The sequence below is a fragment of the Castor canadensis genome, chromosome 7 (assembly GCF_047511655.1).
Source record: "Castor canadensis chromosome 7, mCasCan1.hap1v2, whole genome shotgun sequence".
NCBI lineage: Eukaryota > Metazoa > Chordata > Mammalia > Rodentia > Castoridae > Castor > Castor canadensis.
Genome location: NC_133392.1, coordinates 117,759,749 through 117,786,868, shown reverse-complemented (window position 1 = coordinate 117,786,868; position 27,120 = coordinate 117,759,749). Strand labels below are relative to the sequence as shown.

The 27,120-nt window shown below is 43.9% G+C and overlaps 1 protein-coding gene across 2 annotated transcripts in view; it reads right to left on the bottom strand.

Annotated features, from left to right (window-relative positions):
• Nucleotides 1-27,120, bottom strand: part of Plpp3 (phospholipid phosphatase 3) — a 79,560-nt gene that overhangs the window by 12,463 nt on the left and 39,977 nt on the right. For both annotated transcript variants that reach the window (XM_074080012.1, XM_020165089.2), the window contains 4 exons: nt 25,576-25,733; nt 11,844-12,124; nt 11,396-11,453; nt 1,167-1,343 (listed from right to left, as the gene is read on the bottom strand). In XM_074080012.1, the coding sequence (XP_073936113.1) occupies nt 1,167-1,343; nt 11,396-11,453; nt 11,844-12,124; nt 25,576-25,733 (674 nt within the window). The remainder of the gene's footprint in view (nt 1-1,166; nt 1,344-11,395; nt 11,454-11,843; nt 12,125-25,575; nt 25,734-27,120) is intronic.

Here is a 27,120-nt window from a genome sequence, read left to right as displayed (position 1 = left end):
TGAGGCCTTAAGTTCAACCCCTAGTATGGCAAAAAGAAAAGGAAAGGTTAAATCAACTCAGTGATTCTGGCTATTTACTTATTAAGTGTATATTTGTTCCCTCTGAACAGGGACCTGAGAGGCCTTGGCAAAACAGGGAGAGTAACAGATGTTCATAGAGTCTGCTCTTCTGAAAGGAGATGCAGAGTTAGCAAGTGCTATCACAGAGGAACAGAAAAGGTTACTGTGGCAAAACAGAAGACAGCAGTCAGGCTTAGAAACCTGGGCTGCAGAGGCAGAAGGTGCAGATCTCTGCTATTCTAATCCTTCCTGTGAATGAGCAGGGATAAAGCCGACAGCAATACAGCCTACATGTGTACTGTTTAAACATCCCGCCACCATTGTTCTCAGGGCCTCCTGCTGGACTGGGCTGAGCTCCTCAGAGGGCCAAGGGAGGCACAATGTCAAAGCAGGCCAGCTGCGCTGCTGCATAATAAGCCCCCTCAAAACCGTGGGCAGGAGGGAAAAGGGAAGTTTACTGATGGAGGCTCAGACAGCCTCCTATGTATCCCCCTGGGAGTCAGGATGAAGGATATGAAAGGGGAACTCATTTACTGTGGGAGATCCCCATATGGCTCATCCCAAGTTCAGTCTCCAGTGAACTGTACGAGGCCCCGGGGCTGCGGAGGGCTCAGCCTTCAGCAAACCTCCTCTTTTCTGGCCAACACAGACCATGGGCCCCAGAGGTCATGGAGGCAAGGAAGGGTGGAGGAAGGCATTTTCTAAGAAGCAGACAAGGTCCACTGAATAATAAGCATCCACCAGAGCAGCATGGGAGCAGTCTGTGAGTCAGGAGACTCCACCTCTGCCACTCACTTCACATATGACTTTGGGCAACTTTCTGGTCTGACTGTCCTCATATATGGAGAAACTTGGGCAAAACCTAAAGTCTCTTTCACTTGCAACATTCCTGAGCCCAAACCTTCTGTGTTCATGGACAAGAGGATTTCAGACTCTACTGGAAAGAAGCAGGAGCTCCTCTCATTTACTGAGGGTCCCTGGTGGCCACTTTGACACCAAGAAGAGAGCAAGAATGAGGCTCCCTGGCTTTAGGCACTGAACTGGAAACTTTTAACAAGCAATAGTGGAGAGCTCTGCTGGCATGCTGAGGACAAGAGGCTACTTACTATGCAGCAGGCCACCAGGGCTCCTTGAACAAATCCTGCCAGGACATCGCCGGGATGGTGCTTGTGGTCAGATATGCGGGACAGTCCTGTGTAGAAGGACATCATGATCAAGGTGAACTGCAGAAGGGGCCTGAGCAGGCGGGCACCTCTCCAGGTGAAGCGGGCCTGCAGGTACAGCTGGAGGGAGGAGACAAAATGAACAGTCAATGACTCCCATTCACAGGTACCATAACACCAAGTCAGCATGCACTAATTTCTGCTAAGTGGAGCCTCCCAGACCTTGGGGGCCATGTTGTAGATTCAGCATCCAATTCGGACATGACCTCAAGCCAATCAACTGCTGAGCTTTAGTTTTCATACCAAAAAAAGTAAGAAAACCAGATTTTGTCTAGGGAGATAAAACTAGGGAGAACTGAGAATAATGCATGTAATTGGTTCTCACTGTTTGGCATACAGTAGGCACTTTATAATAAACACTACTTTCCTTTTAGCTTCTTGATTAAGACTGTAAGAGAACAATAACCAGGAGCAGTAAAGGCTTTGTTCTACAATTAATAACAGTAACTTCACATATTTATGAGCCTCCCTGGGGATTACAGTTGTACAATCCCTATACTACCTGCCTCTTGCCATTGCCACAAAAATAAAATACACAATGTAGGGGGGGTTGCTTAACATGGTATTCGCAAGGGGATTCTTCTACTTCAGAAGGAAGCAACTCTATCCAGGTCAAGTCCCTAAATCATCATTAGGAACGCTGGATTTTGAATTCACATGTAAGGAAACACAAAAACTAGTCAGACAATGCCAAAGAACTTTCAAGGAGAGGTTGACAGACACTGCACTGGGTGGGGTAGAAGAGTAACCTGGAGAAAAATGGAAGAAAAAAAAAAACCCTGCCTCTGGCCGAAGGAAAGAAGTTGAAATGACGTCAACTGGGTATTGTCCCCTCAGAGTTATCTTGCTGGAGTTTCCGTTCTAACCTCTGGGCACAACCTACTTTGCAGGTTCCTGTGGGAACTTGGGAAATGAGGGGGAAGAGACAAGGGGACGAGGGGGAACTTCCGACTACAAATCAAAGCACTGGGAGAGGCCAGGAGAAAAGGGAAGAGCAAAGGGAGGGGCTGCTGGCTGCAAGATTGACCGGTGGCAGTAGCAAGCAGGACCCTGCCCTTCCTGAGACAAATGGACACCTTCCTTTTGGTGGTCAGGAAACGTATGCCCAACAACCAGGCCTGCAGGGACAGTGAGTGGAAGATCCCAGAGATGCCCTGGGCCGGGTAGGAGCAGTACCTATGACTGAATCCTCAACGACATGGAAATTATTTCAAAAGACCCATGCCTGGAAAACAGCAGTTGACTTTACATCATTTTGAAATTATATGAGTGTAGCACTGGAAATCTAAGAATAACAAGTGAAAAACTGGTAAGATACTGCATTAATGTCTTTGGTTTCTAAACAAAGGTTGAAAATCTATGGCTTCTTCATATGTCAATAATAACCACCTAAAAATCCAAAAGAAACAATAGAATCATCATTCTGACAACAAAGATGATTAAGTAAATAGTAAGTAACTTACCAAGAGCTGCACAGAACCTTCTTGAAGTAAGGCACATAAATGACAAATTGAATAGACAGAGCCAGAGCTTTTACTTATTATTTACTATTTTTTTTTACTTATTTATTAATCTATTTGAGACAGGATCTCTCTATGTAGCCCACAGGCTGGCATTGAACTTTTAAATTCAAAACTTAATATGTAAATTCAATGAGATTCCCATGGATATTCTGGGAGAGAGAGAGAGAGAACCAGCCAGATTCTATGAGAGGTGCTAAGGACACAGAAATGAGAAATTCTACCTACCACCCTGTGTGATACAAATAAGCATACCAACAAGTTTTATAACAGTTGTGAAAGAAGTTGTAGGGCCAGGGTCAATTACTAAGGGGAAAGGATATTGGACTTGAACCCTAAAAATGAATGGGTATCTGCTGGGAGTTAAGGGAGAATGGTGAGGGGTGAGGATTCCCAACAGAGGGATGGCACAGAAACCTACATTAGTGTGCCCAGGAACCTTAAATAGTTGAGCACAGCTGGAGAAGAGTATATGGTGGAGAAATACAGAGACAAGTAGGGCCAGTTCATGAGGCTTTGGTTGTCAAACTGAGGAACCTATTCTTTATCTGTATGTAGGACCAGCTTCCCAAACTGTATCCCAAGGAACACAAGAGTTTTCTTAAAAAAAAAAAAAAGAAAGACTGACAAATGCTCTATACTAATCCCTATTTCTTCACTTACAGTAATTATAAGATTACTAAAGGCTCTGAAATCACTATTTTTGCAGAATACCTGCTTACTGAATCACACTGGAAAATAATACTGCAAGCAATGGTGAAAAATTAAATGAGTTTAAGTGGCACTGAGCACCATAAAAACTAATCTTGATGCTTTTAAGGGCTCTAGGCATGGCAGGGTAACTTCGGGCATTATGAAAAGTCACAGACTTGGGAGGTACAAGCCAAAGGCTACTCTCTCCTTTTTGCTGAAATCCCTGTAGCAGACTTGGTCCCCTTGGACCAAAAAGATCCCTCTGGGGTTGGAGGCATGCTTCAAGCAATAGAGCACCTACCTAGCAAGCATGAAGCCCTGAATTCAAACTCCAGTACTGAAAAGAAAAAAAAAAGAGATCCCTCCCTTTCGAAAGTGGAATGGAAATAATGTTAGTCTAGCTCCAGCTTAACGCAAATCTTTAGAACAATGACAATTTCTGGGAAGAAAGGCCAGTCCATGTGTAGTTTGGCCTTCTTGCTACTCTCAGCAGTAGACATGTGTGGGATGGAAAACCGAAAGAGCAGAAGTTTTTGTCAGAAAGCTCTCACTGAGCCTGTGTCACAACTACAATCTTATAGACTGTGCTCCAGATTGGTTGATCATATGGATAGAAGACAAAGCACAATGTGCAACTTGATAATTGATGATTTTATTCTTTTATCACTTAAAGTAGCCCCAAGATTTTCCTATTTCCCTCACTGAAAAAGCTGCAGGTTCCCAGAAAAATGCTTGTTTGAAGTCCTCCTGCTCTTCTCCTCGAATGCTGCATGCAGACTTCCAATGGCAGACATTGGAGAGACCAGGGTGGACCAGAGGAAGGGTGGGTCTCCCAACTGGACAAGGCCCAAATCTCCCTGCCACTGACTCAGAGTCTTTAGACTGGAGTTCCATAAAAGAAAACCCTCACCCAGGAGAGGAACTCAGGAGGGAGGAAGAGACCAGGCATCAGAATAACTCCAGGAAGGGAGGAAGGGAGTGCTTATGAATGAGAAAGGAGTAGGGGCCATGGGAAAATAATTCCTTTGGGAAGCACTCAGACTGGGAATGGCAGTTAGCAGATGCAGCTTGCTCCCCATATTTACCAGGAACTAACAGCAATGGCTTGGGGTCAGGACTGATCCTACCTTAATCAATGAGACTTATTCAATGATCATGGAGATTTCACCAAAACAAGTAAATTACTTAAAGAAGGAGATTGGGCAGTGACCTTCCACCCAGTGGTTACATCTGCCTTGAAAGGCAGTTGGGGGGTTTTGAGGCTGATCATAGGATCCGGTAATGCCCTCCATTTATGTTAATCTCACTGCTAACTAGAAGTGATCTTTCAGTCACAAGAGCCACTCTAGGATGGTGTTTCGGACCTCAAGAGAATCCCTGAGGATATTTTGTAGCCTAGAGACAGTAAGGAACTCTGGAAGCTCCATTTCTTCCCAACCCAAGAGGGCAGATACACTTTCCTCAAGAGAGGAAGTTGCACCCCAAAAATGCTGGTTAGGAAAAGAGTAAGCAGAACTGGACAAAAACAGAAAGCCCAAGTCACCCTGATCTCCTGTAATCTGTTCTTGACACTTGGCCCATGTTACTTCTCCAGCTATGTGAAGGCCTCTGGGCCAAGAATCAGTGCTCTCTGAGTCCACTTCATAAACATTACTGGGCCAAGCCAGAAAGGGTGAGATGTGCAGTACCAGCAACTAGATTGGAATCCATTGCTATCTACCTGCTGTATGGCCCTGGACAAGTCATTCTACATCTCTAACTTTCTATTCTCTCATGTACAGCATAAGATTTGTTTACTTTAAAAAGTTTTGCAAGCATCTATTATGTTCAAAACTAGGAAAGACACTTATGAATGAAATAAGTTCTGTCACTAAAAAAGATACTCTCACAGTCCTTTTCTAGGATTTTGCTTTCAGTTGTTAAAATAGAAGGGTTCATTGTGATGAAGATCACAACAAAACCCATTCCCCCAAATGAGCTCCTAGCTTCAGAACTGGGGTCCTGCAGAATTGGGAATTCCAACAAACCCTCCTTCGACTGAATTCCAGCAAGCTGCTGCTCTGGTCAGAAGTGTGTGAGTCACACTGTCATTCTTGCTAAGTCATTTGTGTTGCATTACATGTTTTGCATTCTGGTAAAACAGGTCTGTTCTGTCCTCTTACTTCATTTCCATTGCTCTTGGGACAGGTGGGCTAAGAGGGAAAAGGAGGCTTTTGTTCTTGCTGATGTCCCTGGAAGCTGGTCCAGATCCCCCACACCCATAGTGACGTTCTCCCTTCTCCAGTCTCCTCCAAGGCGCCAATCTGGCTCTTGTTCTTCTGCCTGGTGGCAGGGGAACATGATGATGAACTAGAATTTCTCCCTATGAAGTTATTTAACTGCTTTGAGTATAAAACAAGAATTTTTATTTGACTTTTCTCTTCCTTGTCAGAAAATCAAATCTTTTTCCATCACTGTCAGGAAGGGAAGGAAACTACTCTTTTGCTGAGTACTGTCCTAGATATGATGCTAGATGCTTTAAGTTACATTAAATTACATTGTTGGGCGCTAGTGACTCACGCCTGTAATCCTAGCTACTCAGGAGGCAGAGATCAGGAGGATTGAGGTCAAAGCCAGCCTGGGCAAATAGTTCTCGAGACCCTATCTTAAAAATACCCATCACAAAAATGGGCTGGTGGAGTGGCTCAAGGTGTAGGCCCTGAGTTCAAACCCCAGTACTGAAAAAAAAAAAAAAAAAAACAATACCTGCAACTGTCACAATCATCCTGTTAGGTGGACACTGCTATGCCCACCTTACAAATGAAAAGATGAAGGCAAAAAGAGGCCAAGGTACTTGCTCAAGGTAACAGAGAGCCATGAATTACTTGGGAAGTTTACCTTTCTGGGTCCATGATCTAGCTATAGAACTACCTAGTTTCCATAGGAAATTATTTCTTTAAGCCCACAGCATTGCTCTTTTGTACTAATCTCTTTGATCTTTGGTGAGAAGAAGCCATAAGAGGAGACTAGACAGCTGTCATGAACAAAAGGACAACCTTCAGGCTCCTCTCATTCACCTGTCACACATGTTTATCAACTCCCAGGTCTGAATCACAGGCGTAATGCTTCTGTCAGAGTTAAGAGTGGAAGACTCTCTAGCCTAGTCTTCAATTAAGGAGAGTCTGTGAATGGACTTAGTGCAGCTCGCACAGAGGTGACAGCCCTTTCCTCTGTGCTCCTCCATACCCTTCCATCCCAAATCAGAGAACTTCTTTAACTCATCTCCAACTATGTGCTTTTCTGGTTTTCCATGTAAAACTATGAGCTCTTTTGGTGTCTCCAGGTGCTCACACAGAGTGGCACATAACAAGTACTCAGAAATGGATGTGTGGAAGGGTGGATGACAGAATGAGCAGGGGAGGAAAACCATCTGGTACGGTGGTTTATTCCCCTCGGAAACAACACTTGGGTTCCTGCAAGGGGTTTCACCACACTCTCCCAGGACCTGTGGGAATGCCTCGTGTACACACCAGATCCCATGCTCAGGGTTTTGTTGAACAAAACCTCAATGACTAACAACCACAGCCTGAGAACATGGCCATCAGAGAACAGCCACTTCCCTGTTTCCTTGGTACCCAACAAATCCTCTGACACATAAACAGTTCTCACGGGCATCACAGGAAAGAGTCAATGGGCAAAGAGTTCATTCAATGGAAGCAGAAAGGTTTGCCCTCCACTACATGGGCTTCCAGTGATCTACCAAGTCAGTGATGAGGAGGCAAAAGAAAATTCTGATGGGAATGGAAAGAAGCATGACGCGTGACTGTCAAGATGACTCACTCACTCATTCACTCATTCACGAGATACTCAGTGCACACCTACTAGGGTCAATCTTGTTTGGGAAGTGGCATTCTATAGTGAACCAGGAGACAAAAAAAGAGCCTTTGCCTGGTGGAACTTAAGTTTAGTCAGGGGAGACAAATCTGTCAGATATTAGAAACTGGGGGAAGTAAGGCTGCAAAGGAGGATAGGAAGGATCAGTATTGGATGAAGGACTGGCATTTTAAACAAGGTGATCAGGGAAAGTTTCTCTAAAAAAGTGTCCTGAACAAGGCAAGAGGGCAAGGTGCAGACTTCTGAAAAAAGAGCACAGTGCTGGGGAAGGCTTTGATGCCAACTTGCTGCAGTCTATTACAAGCTGCAAAATAAGAAGCTGGCACTGATGACACCAAAGGCAAGTGATCAATTCTCATGAGTGCTCTTGGATCCCTGCTTCCTTCCAGCACCAAATCTGTACTGAACTGAATGCCTCCTATTCCCCCAAATCACCATCCTCCTTTTCACCTGCACACAGGCAGGTGTAATCTCTCTCATCTGCACAAGAAACTCTACAGGAAGCCTTCCCTGGCTCTGCCGCCTTCTACTGCAGGTTAGCTCAGATGCCACAATTCTAAGCAACCATAATCACCTGCGAATCTTCTCACCCCTCCTGCACAATGTACCTGTTATCACTATCCACCTGTGTCTCTATCTGAATTCCCCAAGGGCAGTGACCATGTCTTACTAATCTCCAAATTCCCACTCCTACCATGGTGTGTGGTATGCAATAGTCACTCATTAATTGCTGAATACTGAATGCATAGGTGAATTCCTTGAGGGTGGGGCCCAGGTCTGATTCATCTCAGAAGGTAGCAAAGAGCCTGGCACCACAGAAGAGACACAAGATATGCTATATGAGTTGGTGTCTGTCCCGGTTTGGGAATTTGATCCCGACAGCCCTATCATCCTCAATCCCTGACCATGGCGGTACAGGGCCAATGCAGATGTGGTCTTTTGGGGTGTAGGTGCCAAGGTTCAGAGTTAGAAAGCATAGTTTATGCTTATATATGCTGTGGGACTGTTCTCATTAGAATTTACATTAATCTCTAACAAGCCTTAACCTCATCCTTAAGCTTCTGTGCCCAGAGATAATTTGGTGTTTGGGGCATGGTTTTTCTAAGCCACCCATTTTGCAAATCCAACCCAATCTGGACGGGCCTTCAAAATCGTGGAGGCTGCAGACAGCAGCTGCAGCTGCTGTGCCTCAGTGCAGATGGCTGGTAATTCTGCTTGGCCACTGTCTTTGAGCTCCATGGCAACGTGGGAGTGTCCCTCATGGCTCCCCATCTTCCTTTTCAGCACATAGAGTAATTCAAAGTTCCTTCAAATAGAACCACAAAGATTGAGAGAGAAGTTGATACCATCTAATCTAACTCTTTCGTTTGTCAGATGGGGAAAGTATAGTTCAGTGAGAAACCACTCTGCAAAACAGACATGACTGTCTCCATTTTACAGATGAGTATGGTGAGGATCTCAAGCGAAGTACCTCACTCATGGTTCCACAGCTAGTAATGGGGCACAGCCAGATTTGATTCCATGCCTGTCTGATTCTAAAGGCAAAAATCTGTCACTGCTGCACCCAGCTGCTCAAATGTGGTTCTCCGCAGTGTTCCAGGGAAGCTGTGAATCACAGACTGTCTTTGCAAAATCACAGGGTGCAGGGAAGAGGCCAGAATCTATTTGCCCAACTCCAGCACTTCCTAAAACAACATAAAAGCATTTGTGGGGAAGGGCCTATGGGCTTCTTTGAGTGACTGCAGAATTTCCAACTTCCCGAGACATGCAGCAATGGTGCCCTTCAAACTTCTTTTGGAAAGCTTTGCAAACCAGACATTAGAGAGGTTGAGATTTCTTTGTAATATCACATAAAAACAGCCTTGGAAAAGGGCACCATTCTGATTTTTGGCCCCTTGCTTCAGGTTGTTTCAGGACCTTACCTTAAAAAGTAGAGCTGTGCTTGCAAGAGTTCCTTAGTGTGTGGTATGTATGACCGGGGGCATGTGCAATAATAAACTTAGGAAAAGGATTAAGGAGGCTCTTCTCATTTTCTCTCTCTCTTCCTTTCTCTCCTTTTCCTTCCCTGCCTTCCTTCCTCTAGCAATATGAAGATATCACAGTTTTTTCCTCTCTCAGAGATGCAAATAAATCTTCAATCAAAGTATATATTCTACTCACTCATCATCTGCACAGGCATTTCTTGACGTAATCATAACTGGTAAGGAGCAATGGACTCAGGTGTGTGGGGTTGGGGAAGGGGAAGAGACATCTCAATCATTAATGCGAATCTGAAGAAAGGCAGGTATCCTTCAGGTGAAGTTGAAATTAGGGTTAAGATCTTGTATATCCTAATTTTATACTGAAAAGGTTTGTTTTTGGCTTTATGTAGCTCAGTCAGTACACACAAAGCAGGAGTCATGAAGACCAGCCTTGGGTACCTTTTCTGTCTCTTACTGGCTATACCGTTGTTACTTAACACCTCAGATTCAAGTTTGTTTCCAGAAACAAAAGAATCAAAACCCATGTCATCGGCCTATTGAGAGAAGCAAATGTTGTGGTGTAAGCTACGTACAGTGCCTGGTACACAGCAAGCATCCCAAACATGTACCCCAAACGTTCACCTTTTGGGTTGCTGTGGAGGACATGCTCCCCAGTGTTGGCTTCAAAATAATCCACTATTTTTCTCTTGGAATCAAATGAAGGGGATGAAAAAAAAATGAACACATACCCAGCTTCTCTAAGCATTTTTGCAAAATACTGAAATTACATTTGTAAAATTGCTTCCAGCCCCGAGTAAAATACACACATGGGCAGGAACCTAAATATCTTTGCTAAATTATCCTTCCTAAGAGCAAAGCAAAAACAAAAAATTGAAGAATGGAGGGAAGTGCTACTTATGAGTAAATAAGATCCAGGTTTAATGTTTTTATAGTTGGGGGCCCACCTTTCAGCTCTACACCCTAGGTAATGAACAGGAAGCCAGAGGCCTCCAAACTTGGAAAGGATTGGGGGAGAAGAAAAACAAAACAACCTCTCTGTTGTTTTTTTACAATTTTTTCCAAATAGCCTATGTTCTTTTGAGCTACATCTGACCTCTCTGTATCTCCTTGCTCTGAACTCTACCAAAGCAGCCCAACATAGGAAGTGACTTGGCACATGGACCTCATTCAAGGGGAGAGGAAAGGCTGGGATGACCATGTTTAACTGACAAAGAAAAACAGACCAGCCCACCGTCTGTCAGGCAGCTGTAGGGGAGGACGGCTCTCCACCTGCACTGTCAAAGCACGTCCAGGAAATCAACGCAGACATAGCCAGGGAAAGGGCAACATGTGAATTCAAATTATGGTTCCACCACTAGCTAAAGGTGCTCAAACATGCTCCTTAATCCCTCTGGGCCTTGGTCTCTGAATTAAGAAAAGAGGATAAGAATTCTGTATTTCATGGTGTTGCTACACAGGTCACACATCCTTGCAGATGCAGAAGGATTTTATAAGACTCAAAATCACTCTCAGTGTCAGATAATGGTTATCCTTAAAGTCCTTCCATTGGTAGAGTACTGAAGACAACTAATAGGGTGAACATCACAAGGAACTGGATCTCTAGCCTTGGATCTGAGTGCAGTTCTGGTGTTTATGCAAATTTTGGCAGTTCACTTAGATTCTTTGAGCCTTACTTAGTCAACTTTTCCCACAATAGACAGACTATTATTTTATAATACAAGGTTATTCTAAGGACCAAATGAGTGCATGGATTTTCAGAAAGTAGTGCTAGTACCATTGTATAAAGTATCTTATCACTTTATAATTTCAAAATGAGTGCTCAATTCTTATCAAACAGTATGGGAAATACCATTTTTATCTGAAAAATGGAAAAGGCTTAGAAAGCAAAACAACTTCTGCTAAGCCAGTGGAGGCGTTCAGAATGAAATTTAACTTCCTAGTTGACCTCTTTTTTCAAGCATTTCACAATGAAGTTGGTTCCTAACTACTCCAAGGGATACACGCTGGGAATGGAGTGTGTTTGCATCACAGGGCAGGTACTTACCACCAGATATAGCATAGTGAACATGGAGAAGGAGGCATGGCCGGAGAAGAAGGACTTCCTGCAAGAGTAACAGTGGACCATGAAAGGGCCATATTCACATCGTTGATATTCACTCATCTTTCTGTCTTCCCTCTCTATACTGTGACCTTGACAGCAGGCACTGTGTCTTGCTTGCTTTTGCATCCTACCTGGTAATGTTTTGGAGGCAGGCATAAATAAACAGAAGAATGAATAGGTGAAGGGCCTTACCAATGTTGTAATGGCTTATTTACATATTTGTCTCAGTCATTTGACTACAAGTTCTTCAAGAATAGGGATTATGACTTATTCCCCCATCTAAACCAGAGCCCAATGTTGGGTCTGGCACTTAGTAGGTGCCCAGTCAGTGCTCATTAAGCTGCATTGCATAAAAGGGTGCACACTGTGGCCATGGGAGGTTGCATCTCACCTGGCCTCCTGGACTTTGCTGTCTTCGCCTCTGCACCTGTAGTTCTGAATGTAGCCCTCAGAGCAGTTGATCTGGCTGAAATCAGGGTTGCAGACACTCAGGAAGTGAGGACGCAGGCGCCCAATTGACACTTTAGCGATGTCTGTGAAGGACTGACTGATGGCACAACCGAAAAGGAAGCAGCCCACTTGCTTATACAGGGCTGCCACATAGGGGTTCTGAACGGTCGACCGGGACTTCTCCTTTAGGTAGTAGATCCGGTAGAATTCCCCTGTAATGATCTAAAGGAAAACCAACAAGGGAATTAGGAAGTACTAAGACCCATCATCAAAACCAACACCATAAAGGCCATTCAAGGGACATGGGGAATCTCAGTATTTTACTACATGTTATAACCTACAAATTCCCAATTTTCCATGAACAAGTGTGGCAGATGCAAATATGCAAGGGAGAAATAATCAATGTGTTAAGCATTGTCATCATTTCCTTTTTTTAAAAAAATAGTGGAATATGGCCACATACCTTTGGAGTAAAAAAAATATACAATCAAGTAAATACATATGACAGACAAATAAGGGTTCAGCTGCAGGAGAAAAAAAGTAGATGAGGAATCAAGGCCATGGGTAAAGGTGGGCAGATTTCAAGGGGTCTGGGGTGAAGGATCGCCAACAACAATCTGACTCTGCTGGGGGCCTCAGCCTTAGTGCCAATACTGAACCATAGTGGGAGTTTCCATATGCAGCAGTGAATATACTTCGGTCAGGTCCTGAGCCGCAGTCCAGGCTCTGCCACCTGCCTACTGTCTTTCAGCACTAACATAACCTTTCAAGGCTCAAGGAGGTTGTTCACCTGTGCATAGTTATTGGTTTACATGTGACAACAATGGTGACCAGAGCACAAAAAGGGTTGTTTTTATTTTACCTTTTTTTTCTGGTACTAGGGATCGAACTCAGGGCCTAGGCATACTAAGCAAGTGCTCTACCACTGAGCTATAGCCCCAACTTTATTTTACTTTTTACAAGTATGGTGTGATGAAAAGAACATCAGTCTAAGCCAGGCATGATGTTATATGCTTGTAATCCCAACACTTAAGAGGACCATGAGTTTGAGGCCACAATGCCCTTTGGTGTTTGTGAATTTCCCAGGCCACCCTCTGCTGCCTGCTCAGGTCCTGAGGGCTAGAAAGGAAGTTTCAGTTCTCAGACCCTTCCTCCATCCCATTGTGTCTACTACTGGCCTGAACTACCCTAGTTTTACATCAAGCATGGGACCAGCTGCTGCTCTGTAGTGAATGTGGATGACATCTATCTGTTAGAGAACCTATCTGCTTTGGTGATGGCACACCCACGAAGTCTGCCTCCCTTTTCTTAACTCCACAGCACAGCTGTGGCCACTTCCTAGTTGCAACCACAGCCAAAGGACAGTGATGGTCAACTCATCAGTCACCACAAAATTCCCTTTCACACTTCCTCCTAGGGAGGACGATGAGCCACACTTGCCCTTTCAACGAGTAGTGAGCATGTTCACGACCACAAGGGAAGCAATAGATGGCACATCCGGACATGCTTTTGCAGAGCTCCTGCTCCTTTACAGTGCTGGAAGGCAACAGGGCATAGAAGCTGATCAAGGTCTTCCAGGTCCCCAAAGGCTGGGGAAGAACTGTGTGTAGGTAAGAAACACCAGGTTTGCCGCTGGACAAGCAGATGCAGGAGTGAGAACAGCTCCTGCCACCACCAGCACTGACACAGGGGCCCATTCTGATAAATGCATTTTCTTTATAGGTGCCACACCGGGCCCAGCCATTCCTGAGAGACCAGAACTAATGTTTAACTGCATAGGTGCTCAGAGATTGTTGCTGAAGGAACAAATGAATGACAGAGAGCAGGAGAGGAGTCCTCAGAGTCACTTCATTGTTAAATTGAAAATATCCCCTAAACATTACCAAGGGCCCTTTGATAACATGTTGCAGAAATTAGAATCTGAGAAGCATGGTAAGTCAGAAATGAAAGGGACCATTATATACAAAAGAAACTGGGGTCCAATTTAACTCGCATCTAAAGATTAGACCCAGGTGTACTGACTCCCCACCCAGCATTCTTTCCTACCATTCATGACCTAATTCCCCTTTTGAACCTGTATATACTTTTACCCTATGTAACCTTACAGGCTAACAAGTTCCAGATGTTTACTGCCACAATCATGCTCTCCTTCTTCTTCTTCTTTATATATGAATCATATTCATGTGTCTTTGTATGCAGGGGGAAGAACACAGAGCTAGGAGTCAAGTGGCCAGGAGTCCTCACTCACTGAGTGAATGTGGGATAAGTCAGGTTCTCCATTTGCAAATCATGGCACCAGATTCCATGATTTATTACTTCATATTGCAATGACATATATTCTAACCTCTCCATGCTGCCTCCATCACTAGCTTTCCAACCAAGCAAAGGGAGGATATTATTTGTGAATAACACTATAGGCAAGGATCAGACCACAGGCATAGTCCCTGTCTTTGAATTTCTGCTGAGTTCCCAGAACCAGGTCACTGCCTTAGATGAAGAAACCCTGGCTTAAGCATCAATCAGGGTGATATCTTGACTGATACATGAACTTACTGATTCATTGCAGGTGAGTCACATCTGCTCCAGTCACTTTAGAGTGAAGGGGTTTGATTACAAATCAATGACTCTGCAGCTCTACCCTCCCATCACTCTAAAACATCCATCGTCAGTGCCACAGTCTTCCAACAGTACACAGTGAATTAAAATCTTTCCTCCTTACATAAGAAGACAAAGAGGCAAAGAGGACATCAAATTTCTGATGATGTTAATAATAGCCATCTCTTACAATTCTTTTGCACTTCAATTTCATTTAGAATGCAACTCTGTGAGGAAGATAAATCCATTCCACAGATGCGAATCTCAAACCTTGGGATGATCTGAAGGATGTGAAGTTAGTTAGTAAGGGTCAGGGTGAAGAGTAGAGTCTAGATATTCTGTCTCTCAAGTTCAAAGACACACAGCAGGCTACATGGCTAAAAGTAGTTGGTTGTATTTATTGTTATTAAAACTATTTTCTCCAGTAGAAAAGCAATTATGTATTTTTGAGTACAGGGCCAGGCCGAAGCCATTTAGCAGACACATGACTCCAGGACCACATGGCTTCGGGGGCAATCTTGACAGATTTTGGAGTTAATGAGCAACAAATTATGTATTTTCTCTATTCCCTTGTACAGAAGGGTCGGGGAGTCGACAACACAGCCATAAATCATGATTATGAACCAGCGGACTTGGCTTCTTGTAATCCTACCCCTTAAGGCCATTTAATGAAATTCAGGCTATGAGAGACGGCCCAAACGCTGCACCTCTACAGGAGAGCCAAGGGCTTAAATTGTTCTCTGACACGTTACACACCTAACTCTGGAGTCCCAGATTTACTGCTTTCGGACTTTATTCATTACTCACAGTGTTTTCATTCCTGGGTAATAAAATGAGCTCTTCCCTCCTCTGCCCTCCAAAGCCTTGCCCCCACCCTACGGCCCTCATTTCTGCCTCAGTCAGCAAGGTTCTGATATGTAAATTTCACTGCTGAGAAAAAAAAGGGCCGTCCATGTTGATCCCTCTCTGAAACAGCAAGGACAGAGCTGGGGGTGATGGCAGGCTGCCAGGCAAGCACAGAATTCTCCCCTACCTGCCTTTAAAGTGCTTGGCACAGGGTCTGGAAACTCATAAAGAGGAAAGCATGGCGATTAAACTTCCCAGGGACAGTGAGGGAACAGTCCTTGCCTGCGAGCGAGCAGCCGCAGTGTGTGGGGAAGCTGACTCCAATTGCAAGGCAGCTCCAAACCTGGTAAAAAAAAAAGAGCTCAAGTGCTCACATATTTACAAATATTTCACTGTTCTGGAGAGGAAATATGGAGGGATGATAGGGAACATTAGGGATAGACTTGGAAAGGACAGAGCATGTGGTAGAGAGAAAAGCACCATCTGGGGAGCCAGGAAATTGTCCATTGATCCTATGTATTACTTTACTCAAGTGACTTCACCTGTCTGGGCTTAGGTGTCCCCATCAACAAAATAAGATGCATAATATCTACTGGGGGCACTGCCAGGGAATTCAACAGGTGATCTGTCAAACACCTGGCACCTAGTACCCTCCAAAAGCTCATGGTTTTTGGTCTTTCCATTGGAGAAGGAAAAAACAAAACACTTTGTAGAGAGTACTTTGTAGAGAGTACTTCTATGATTCTTCCAAGAGCTCTCTGGGAGAGAACATTCCAAGTTGAAGATTTGGGAAGTATCACCCTCCACATTAGAAGAAGAAAATCTGTATATGGACCATGTTGGTTTTGACCATTTCATTGAGGCTGTCTTTCTTAGAGGAACAAAACAGAAGGAAAGCAGTCCAAAGCAAAATAGACTGCCCTGCTCTATTACCTTGTGTCATTTTTAACATTCTACTCTATTTATAAATTACACCAAGAAATGTAATATTCTGGGACTTCGTGTCCCAACAATCCCTCTTTTAGAGACTGAGAAACATCTTCCCCTGCTGAGTTTGAAGGACAAACTTCCCTAGATTCTGATCTGCTTGAATAACAATATTTGCACAGCACTCTACAGCTTACAATGCACTTTTATATCCTTCTCACAGCACCTTATGAATGACTAGGTTATTACCAACTCTTTATAAGTGAGAGTGGTGAAGGTCAGAGAGGCCAGTGAGTCACTCTCAATCATAGTAGGCATGACAGCTTGACGGCACCTTCTGCGAAGTCTGTCTGGGCCTCCTGTTTTCAGTCCTGATGGCATCAGGTCGGCTGTATCTTAGAAGCCCCAGTCTGTTGCAGTATCTCTGTCTCCAGAGAGACACAAGCACATACAACACCTGGTAAGCTCCTATTATCTTGGAAGGCACTAGCACATTTAAGTCCTTGCTAAGTATGGTGGCAAGTTGTTCTTGCCCACCTAGTTATGTGGACAGAATGTCTTCTTTGTGCCTGGAGGAGATTCATCCAATAAACATTTTATGGTGGAGAATCATGAAGGGAAAACTAGTTTTTTCAGTGAATGTCTTAGTCCCAAGGGAAAGGAAAAATATAATGTATTTGGGTCCTGCTTCTAAGGATGGAGACAGAAGTATAGCTGCATATTCTCTGAAGCTGAATGTTCCATCTACTGTCATAAAGTAAAGTGTCCTTAGTAAGTAGAAAGAAGTGATTAGAAATTTAATCTTTGGTTCATCTCTCACTTGGCTGTCTTCTATATTTTGCCAGGAGATTAGTAACTCACTGCCTGGGAAAGGTAACAGGGGCAGTGATCTGTCCAAGAGGAGTTTCTGGTCCGTGGGTACAATACAACTCTGACATCTAAGATATGGATGACAAAGAGACCAGATAGAAGCCACAAAAGCTATTGATGGATGGAGTCAGCAGTGGCTTCCATGTGCCCACAGGCCTTATGAAGAAGATAGTATGAAGCATGAAGCATCACCGTCTTCCCAAAAGTCTGGGACTCACAGCCATAGGCACCCAAGATGAGAAGCTCTACCAGTCCACACAAACCAGTTTCCTGGCAGTTCTTTCTGTAGCGTTGTCTACAGCCAACCTCGCACTGCTTTTTGACACTGCGCTTGCCAGATTTCCTACATTGCACTGCTATGCTTTTCTTCCTGCTGCTAAATTACTTTCTCATTTTATAGTGGTCCCACATTTGGCCTCCACTCAATAAATGTGGGTCTTCCCTAGAGTTGTGTCCCTGGCTTTTTGCTATGATTTCAGCTGCCTTAAAAGCTTCAATTATCACCTCTGTGAAGATGACCTCCAAAAGGGCATCTCTTTCTCTTTCTCTCTCTCTCTCTCTCACACACCTTTTTCCCATCTTCTGCTAAATAACCCAACTGGAGGCCAAACTAACTGACGTCATTGGCACATCAAACTAGCCAAATCTAAAATTAAACCCATTCCCACTTACACCCCCAAACTTCACCTCTCCTTCCTCTATTTCTGCACCAGGTGACACCAAACATATAGCTGCAAACCCCCAGAACCTCAGACTCTCTTTGCTCTTATCCTGTTGTCATCAAACTCCATTCATCCCCTTATGGCAAGGTCTCTCACATCCACCTTTCTTTCTGCTCTCCTTGCACTGCCACCAGCATGGTTCTTTCAAGTTTCCTTATCTTGATGATAGAATTGCCCAAGCTAACTTAAAACAGTAGTCTGATTTTGGGTGGAGGCAGGAATACAAGTCAAAGGATATCCCAGGTAAAGTTAGTAAGACCCTATCTCAAAAACAAAGTACAAACAAAAGGCTGAGGATGAGGCTTAAGAGGTAGGGTGCTTGCCTAGAATACTCGAGGCCATCGGTTCAATCTCTAGTACCACTAAACAAATAATCTTGTCACTGTCTAGAAATTAATTGGAATAATAGTTCTACAGCATTCAAAGACATCCACAGTCTTGCCTCACTATACTTTTCCTACTGGAACTTTGTCAGCTTCCTATTCTCTGTGTCTCCAGCCAAACAGGTCTCTTCTGCTGCACCTTCTGCAAACATACTCTTGATGTAAAGTCTCTCCCACTGTTGCAGCAACCGCCTCTGCCTGGAATGTTAGATCTGAGGAAAACCCCATCCCTCCTTCAAAGTAGAGCTCAAGCGCCAACCTGGGTACTAAGGTAGAGTTCTGCCTTTTTGTTTTATAAGTCTTGTACAACTGAGCCTTCTAAGCCTCAGTTTCCTTATCTGTAAACATAGGGATGAGGCTGGTACCAAGATTCTAAGGGTTGTTGTGATCATTAAAGGGACAAACACTCACTAAATAATGATGAAAATAGCATCTAGTGATCTGAACTCCCATGTTGCTTTATTTACACCTCAGACTGTCTATAAATTTGACAATGAAGAATCATTTTTTTTCCCATTTTATTTCTCAGTCCCAAGGGAAATTTGACTTATTTTGTCCTTGAAGCTTCTTCTCCCTAAGACCCATCATTGCAGCCTGCCCTGACTCTTGCCTTGTTCTCTGACAAATCTCTTCTCTCTGTGAGGGTCTAAAAGTATAGTTAGTCCTGTACTTGCCTTGCGTCAACTTCAGTTCATAAGCTGCAAGGGCAAGATCTGTGTCTTATACATTTGCTTATAGGCTTCAGTGCTACCACAATGCCCACGTGTTACGAGAGACTCACCCAGCATCTTCCTACACACAGCAGGTTGTCACACACTGTCCATCTTAGGTGGTCACTTGTCTGGTGACCTGGACATTTTGTCTTCATACGTGTACCCTCAAAACCCAGCAACTAAAAGCTTCTATAGTTACTGAACGAACATTCTTTATAGCACCAAGGACATGTGAGCTTTCAATAAAGGTCCATTAAAATGCTTGGGCTTTAAAGCAGGTCAGACCTGAGTTTTCATTCCTGCTCCCCCTTCACTCAGTACAGTAACCTTGGACTTTGCCCCTGTAAGCTGCGCTGTCCTCTCTCACTTGTAGAATGGGGTAAATAATGCCTACTTCATGAAGAGGATTTAAGATAAGGCTAATCAGTTTCTGAAACATTAGATAGCTCATAAAAGTTATTCGATTCTTCACTTAGCCCCATTACACACTGTCTGGCACAGATATATTTGTCAGCCTCATATGCATTATCACTTAAAATGGAGACCATTGTCACCTTCTTATTAGATACGTTTTTCAAACAGTCATGAACCCTAAGGGTGGTACATAACTGGGGGAGGCCTACTACAGTCTCATTTCTCCCTGGGCATGAGAGTGAGCGAGTGGTCGGAGAGGAGGGCAACAATAAAACCCTAGACAGTACAACAGCAATGCCTATGTTTGTGAAGTCACAAATGGATGCCCCCTCTAATTGTTCCCCAGGGATAAGAAGGTCTCAGAAGAACTCTGCAGCCATCTGATCAGGGGACAACATAGCTGAGGATTAATGTGGCCTCTCTCTGTTGGTGGTCTTGGTAATTGCACAGATGGAGTGGGTTGTGAACTAGGGGACTGAGTCTTCCTCTAGCGCACTGCTGGGCCAGCACAGCTTCACTTTTTTTCAGAGTTGAAAACTCAACTAACCTTTAATGAGGAGTAATGTTGGGGAACCTTGTTTTCTTGGCAGAACTCTCCTAGATAAAGGGAGATGGGCGGGGGGAAGCTAATGAAGTCCAGATGTGGGCAAACTGAAGCCTGATCCTGAATAAACAAGTCCTGGAGGTACTAAACTCTTCTTCTTGTCTCTCCAGCAAGAAATTTGCATGTGGTACAGAGTGTGTTCCCATGTGCCACATGGAGCTTATTTAAAATCTTAGGAAGCAAATAGAATACTTTTCCCTGCTCCATCGCTCTCTGACATCTTTTGAACTAATTCTTGTGATTTTCTGCCCACAATTTAAGGCCTTTTTAGTGATTTTTATAGACATATTTTGAACATCGTAGTCTGTGCCTTGCACTAGCAATACCAGACACATCAGATTGATTCCTACTCTGGGCAGCTAACAGGATAGGCAGGAAATAGATAAGTAAAAGGACAAGACAATTCAGCATAAGAAGTTCAAGGACAGAGTTCTTAGGGACCTTTGGAAGGTAGGAAGGAGGCAGCCAAGGAATGCTCCCTGAAGATTTTTATTTGGTGTTTATTTAGTACCTATCAAGTGCCAGAGGTGAAGACCTAACCTCTCTCTTCCAGGTCCCTGCCTTCTATTCTAGTTAGGGAGACGAAACCTAGATAGTAATCCCACGAGAAGGCAATGCATTAAACTTACTACTCGCCTGCTGGAGATGGAGCAGTGCTGGTAGTTCGGTTCATGAGAGAAGGTACAGCTCATGGGGCTGGGGCTTACTGCTGTGCCCTGAGCACCTGGCACACGAATGCCTGATAAATAACTGTGGAAGGGAGACAGGCTGCAGGGCGCAGCAGTGGCACCATTACTTACAAAGCCTTGGCTTGAGAATCAGAGGACCCCTGGTCTGCTCTTGCCAGTTAGCAACAGTCACTAAATAGCCTTGAGCCCAGACGCCTCCACTCTCACAATGAACCCCCCAGATGACTATCAGAGGCACATAAGAAAGTGCACATAAAGACCACTTTGTAAACTATGAGACACTGCAGAAATGATCAGCAGAGGTCTCACTTATCACAGACATAATTATCACTTGATTTGAACAGCAAAACAAGGCCTGGAGTTAGTGAACTATAGCCACCAATTTACAGAAAAGGACAGCATAACCCCATAAGTCAGGACAAGTAAAAGAACAGGGAGCACAAAAGTTGGGACATGAACCTAAGTCAGATAGTACCAAAGACTGGGCTTTAGTCAGGAATGTTATTACAAAGGTAGATTCAAGTGGGGTCTGGGAGGGGAAGTAGCACTTTTATGGCTGGAGGGGAGGGGTATTCACCCATGACTCATCTATCCATCAATTCCTAGATATTAAGAATCTTTGTAAACCCTTTTTGGGGTGTGACCAAGGCAAGCAGTAAGCCCATGTTTATTCAAAACAAAAAAAAATACTGAGCATTTTTGCCATATTAAAATCTTTGCCTATAATTCTCTTCCCAGGGCAGTGCAAGGCACAGCTGAAAGCAGGCTAGATAGGAGATGGTCTTTTACTGTTTGCTCCTAATCTCACTGCTGTTAGAGTCATTAAACCTTTGCAAGGCAGGGATAGGAACCATTGCTTTGTGGATTTGGAAGGAATTCCTATTATGCTATAATTCCAGAACCTGAGCTACATCTGAAAAAGAGGTCAAAATGACTAGGTTTTTCCATAAGTTCTGCCACAGAAAGGTGTCTGCTTTCTCTATGATTTCTGAGGGTTTGCATCTCTACACCGCCCTGGTCTCCTCCATCGCCACTGCATTCCTTTGTTGTGGGCACTGTCCAAACTAGACTCAGGGCATTCAAATTGGTTAAAGCTTCTCCTGCTGTTTTAAACAAACTTGATATTCAGCAGAAGGCCCAGGGCAGCATGCAGCAAGTTGATTAGATTTCCAGCTCTGTAACCCCCCCCATCCCCTACCGCATGACCATCACTCATGCCCTCTACTCAGAAGCTCATTTTAGGAGAAGGAAGCCAGGCTCTTCTGACCAGTCAGGATGGAAAAGGGGAAAATGTGTTGCTGTTGGTGAGCTGCATAGCTTTTCCAAAGTGAACACACCAAAGTGAGTTATTCACTCTGCCCCTGAGGTCTACGCTCTAGTTATGGTGGGTGAGCCCACTAATAGCCTTCAGTAGAAGCGCACAAGTCACATGTGTCTCCAGCTGAAATGCAATGGCATGGGATCAGGAGGTAAAAGTCCTACTGCAAAGAGGAGTAGAAGTCAAAAGGCCTTGGTTCTAATTCATTAACTACGAGAAAAGAGTGGTAGATGCATGACCAAAGGCTGGGGTTCCTTTCTGACTCCATTCTTACCAGTTATAGTCTTGGCTAAGTTACTTCACTTTTGACTGTGCCCTCATTTGTAATAGAGACAGTTAGCATTTGTTGAGTAGACTGTGTCAGGCTCTGGGTTACTTTACATCTATACGAGCTCATCTCATTTCAAAATTTAAGACACAGTCTCTCCATTTAACAGATGAGTCTACTGTGGCTCCCGGAGATTAATGAATTTACCACATGTCTTACAGCAGAGAAGATCAGAGCCAAACCAGAGCACATGCCTTCTACCCCCCACTAAACCTAAAACACCAGAACACCTGAGCTCTTGGGGTTTCTTTGAGGATAGCATGAATCAACATAGCCATGTGTTTTCCCAGCCCACAGCAGTAGTGGACAAAGGACAGAAATTGCCGTATTTTCTTGCTTGGTATTTCTCTGAACCGTAGAAAAGCTGTATCTAAACCTATTTTGCTGACATTATATAGGCTAGGGAAGCAACAGTGTTGTTTATCCTATAACCAAGGCCCCATGGCACAGGTCTATTTCAAGGAAACCTGAACATTCAGGGAGCATTTTAATTAAAACATCAACATGCCTCGTGGAGAGGAGCAAACACGACTAAGCTCTGAGAGCAGATTTTTTTTCCTTAGAGATGTTCACCTCTGTAAAGGGGGCAGGAACTAACCCTGGCAAGCAGCAGGGCAGAGCTGTGGACCAGCAGCTCTTTTTAGGGAATGAAGGATGGGAAGAGAAGCACGGCCCCCAAAGGGGTCACTTTAATATTTCATTTGCTCATCCTGAGGCCAGGGGAGAAACCCAGAACCACTCAAATCTACAAGACTTATACATTCCATCTAGCTCACTGCTGCAGATGTGTTTCCACACACCATTCCCATTTCACAGACGAAGAAACTGAGGTTAGAGAAAACAACTCATCCAATTTACATTAGGACAAGTGCCCAAGCCACCTTTCCACTGTGTGCTGTGCCTGGAGCAGCCCACTAGGCAACGTGGGAAAAATGCCACGTGGAGGAAGCGAGCAGTATGTGATATACCTGTCCCTTGTTTTTTATCTCACTGCACTCTTAGATAGGTAATAGTGTGTTCCCTTAGTGCACTCAATTAACTGATCCTCCTGCTGTCAAAAACACCTGCTCAAACTTTAGCATAAGCCACTGTGCAATTACTTGTCTTCATAGAAAATGCCTCTTTCAGGAAAAGCCATTCTTCCTAGAGAACTCCATCCCACAACCATCAATTTGGGAACAAATAGTAAAATTAGACCTTTCGCTTTTCAGTTTTTGGACACAGAGTAAAGTCTACCTTAAGAAGTTACTACAGTTGCCAAATGGACTGTTTTTCTTTACAGGTTGGAAAGAATTCTACTCCCTCCCCTTCTGCCTCCCCAAATTCAAACTGTTGACTGTGTGCCTGGTTTATGATGTTATTAAAAAACAAAGAGGGGTCTCAAAGTTTACAACTAACCCCCAAAGTGGGCAAGTCAGAAGAAAAACTTCATGTAATGTGGTTCATATAACATCAGCAACTTACATGTGGTCCAGAGTAGGCAAGATAAGCTAACTGCCTATCCCCTGGAGCAATTCCTCTGCATAGGTTAGCCATCATGGAAAAGGGACTTTGAAATAAGCCAGGCTAGGCACAGAGCCCAGTCTTTACTAGCTGTAGGCTCCGAGCACATCATTTAACCTCTTTGAGCTTTATATTTTTTCAATCTGCATAATTTCACATTTAATTTTTTTGTCAGTACTGGAGTTTGAACTCAGCGCCTCACGCTTACTAGCTAGGCATTCTTACCACTTGAGCCACTCTGCCAGACCTTGTGGTTTGTTTGTGGTACTGGGGTTTAAACTCAAGTCCTCATGCTTGCTAGAGGCAAGTGCTCTACCATTTGAGCTATCCCTCAAGTCCTTTTTACTTTTAAGTATTTTTCAGAAAGAGTCTCACACTTTTTGTCCAGACCAGCCTGGGATAGCGATCTTTCTACCTGTGTATTCATATAGCACACTACCACACCCAGGTTGTTCTTTGAGATAGGTTCTCATTAATATTTTGCCTAGGCTGACCACTAGCCACAGCCCTCCTATTCTATCTCCCAAGCAGATAAGAGTACAGGCATGAGCCACTGTACCCAGCCACATTTAGTGTTCTTAGTATTAAGTACCTTTCTCCAAGGCTTTTTAATGCAGGCTAAAGATAAGTTTCCAGGCTATGCTCCACAGAAAAGTAATTCAAGGATCTACAAAGGAGAATTTATAGTCCTGGTGACATGTTGCCTATCCCTTTCACCTACACAGCAGGGGTTCAAGGCGCAGAGAACAAACTTTGAAATCACTGGAGGAATGGAATGGATAGTTGTGAAAATGCAGGACTCACAAATTACAAGGCTGGTTTTCAATTATCCTCTGCCTCTCTTGTCCCAAATGGACACACTAAGAGAGAGTGGTGACCTTCCACACAGGACCCAGGTAAGTCACACCCAAATTCCTTTGGGGCTGCCACTGCTCAAAATAGTTCTGAACCTTATCAAAGTCCATGGCATATTTTTGTAATGTCTACAATGAAGGCTGCACCCTTTAAAGAAGCTCTGGACAGGTAAGTCTGGACTTTACACCTGCACACGAGTGACCAGCTCAGCCAGGAAAAGTTTCAAAGTACTTCAATATTCCTCATCTCTTTGACATCTTATTACAATATTATCAAGCAAAATCATCATCCTTGGCTTTTTAAAGGCTTTTAGTGGCAGGCCAGGTCTAGAACCTATTTCTTCAGATTCTAAGTCTTATTTATCTTGGCATAATAGCCTCTGGGCAGGAAAACAAACAATATGCCAGAGAATACCAGTGGTCTTATCACTGCTGTTTCAGCTCAGTGAGGGCGTGGAGAGAACACAGAAAATGACTGCTGGACCACTCTTCTGGGCTCAACTTGAGCGTAGTGGCTCAGAGCTCAGACCCTGTAAGAGACAAGTCAAATCTCTGACTTGTTAACTAAGTGCTCTTGGACAAATTAGTCTTACTCTATGCACCTTGGTTTCTTAAATTATAGAAAGTAAGAACAATATTTAGACTTCATTGGATTATTATTAGGATAATGTATGCAAAATAGTTTAGGAGGGTACTTAGCACTTGTGTATTTCAAGTAAATGTTGGATTTTAGTAACAGTATTGAATGAAATTCTTCTTGCTAGAAGACTTGGGTGGCTTTGTTGGCTTCTACTTGGAGGTGGCCTCTATTGGCTTGGTACACATGTCTGTTGGCTCAGATATTCTATAATATTAGAATACAGGAGGCAGTTGGGTAGGATCAGCATGGCAAAGTTTGGACACTTACCGCCAGGATGGCAATGACGATCCCCACTGCACAGAGAACAGCATCGTTGATTGTTTCACTGATTTTCAGGGGGTACTTGATGCTCTCATCATTGCAGTAAAACCCTCGGCGGTAAGGCTTAATGGTGCTCGTCTCAATGATGAGGAAGGGCAGTGCCGCTGGAACCATGCATGTATGGGGGGAAAAGGAAAGAGGAAAACATCAATGCAAGGAAGTCAAAGAGGAACAACCTACAGTGAAGACCACCCCAAATAACACTGGTGATAATACTAATTCCTCCCATTTGTAGCAATGGAGCATGTTTCACTACATGCGTCCCCTTTCCTCCTTTCATCGGCCCTATGAAGAGATAGGTATCATACACTTTTCTTGCCAAGGAGCTCAGAGGAAGATAATAGACAAGCCAGGACAAGGGTTTTCCATGATTCTACAATGTTCTGCTAAAAATTAAGAGCCCAGTTTGTAAACAGCCCAGAAGCTAATGATGTCCCATTAAGCCTGCAAGAATATTCATTTCTTGGGCCCTTTGAGAAGTTAATCCTAAGGCCACAGTGCATGAAGTTGAATTCCAGATCTATCACTACCTAGTAGCACGACCTCTAGTTCTCAGTTCATCTCCATGAACCTCAGTTTTCCCCCCAATAAAAGGAGTTGTAGCAATGAGTAAAGGAAATAATGCACATAGACCTTTGACACAGTACATGGTTACTTGATGAATACCATTTTCAAGCCTTTTATTTCACTGTTCAGAGCCATGGACAAGACTGAGCAGAGTTGAGCTCAGCCCCATGACCTGCAGACCTGGAGAGGAGCCCATGGGCACTGGGAACACCAGGCAGCCCATGCAGCTGCTGGTTATCAGTGGCCAACTCAGATGCCATTCTCTCAAAGGTCATGACTAATAGATTCCATCACCTGCCCAGAAGTCCCTCAAAACCCCAAAGCAAAAAATAACACGCACAGTAATTGTTATCAGAATAGATTCCCTCTAGGTTTCCTGGCCCCCACTGCCTACTACATATATCTACCAGCTTACTTCCTGATGAGTATGTCACAGTCTTGCTAAAGTGACTTTAGTGGGTCCCCATTACACAGGGTAAGTTAAGGCCTCCAAGCCTGATTTCAGGAATTCTCATGACCTGAACCTCTCTTCTCCAGCTTCCTGGTCTTCTCACTGCCTTGGCTCATGCTATTCCCCTAACCTGAAATACTTCTTGTTCTCCTCCTACTCGAGTTCAGTAACAGGCTTCAGTACCACCCTACAAAATGAGAGGGCTACTAGGGCTTTTACTGAGTCTTAAAACTAGAGAGCAAAATGGCACCTTGTAGTAGCCGCCATGGATGGGGCACCTATAATGTGTTAGCCATTTTATCCTTGTTTTTTGACTTGACTCTTTCAATTATCCTGAGAGGTCATTTTAAAGCATCATTCGAGCATTACTCTCTCCCATCTTCAATAGAAAAGAACAGAGACTCAGAATCTTTAGCTCATTTAGGGTCTCTTAATCCTCCCCCAAAATGCCTAAATTCCTAATATAACTTTGC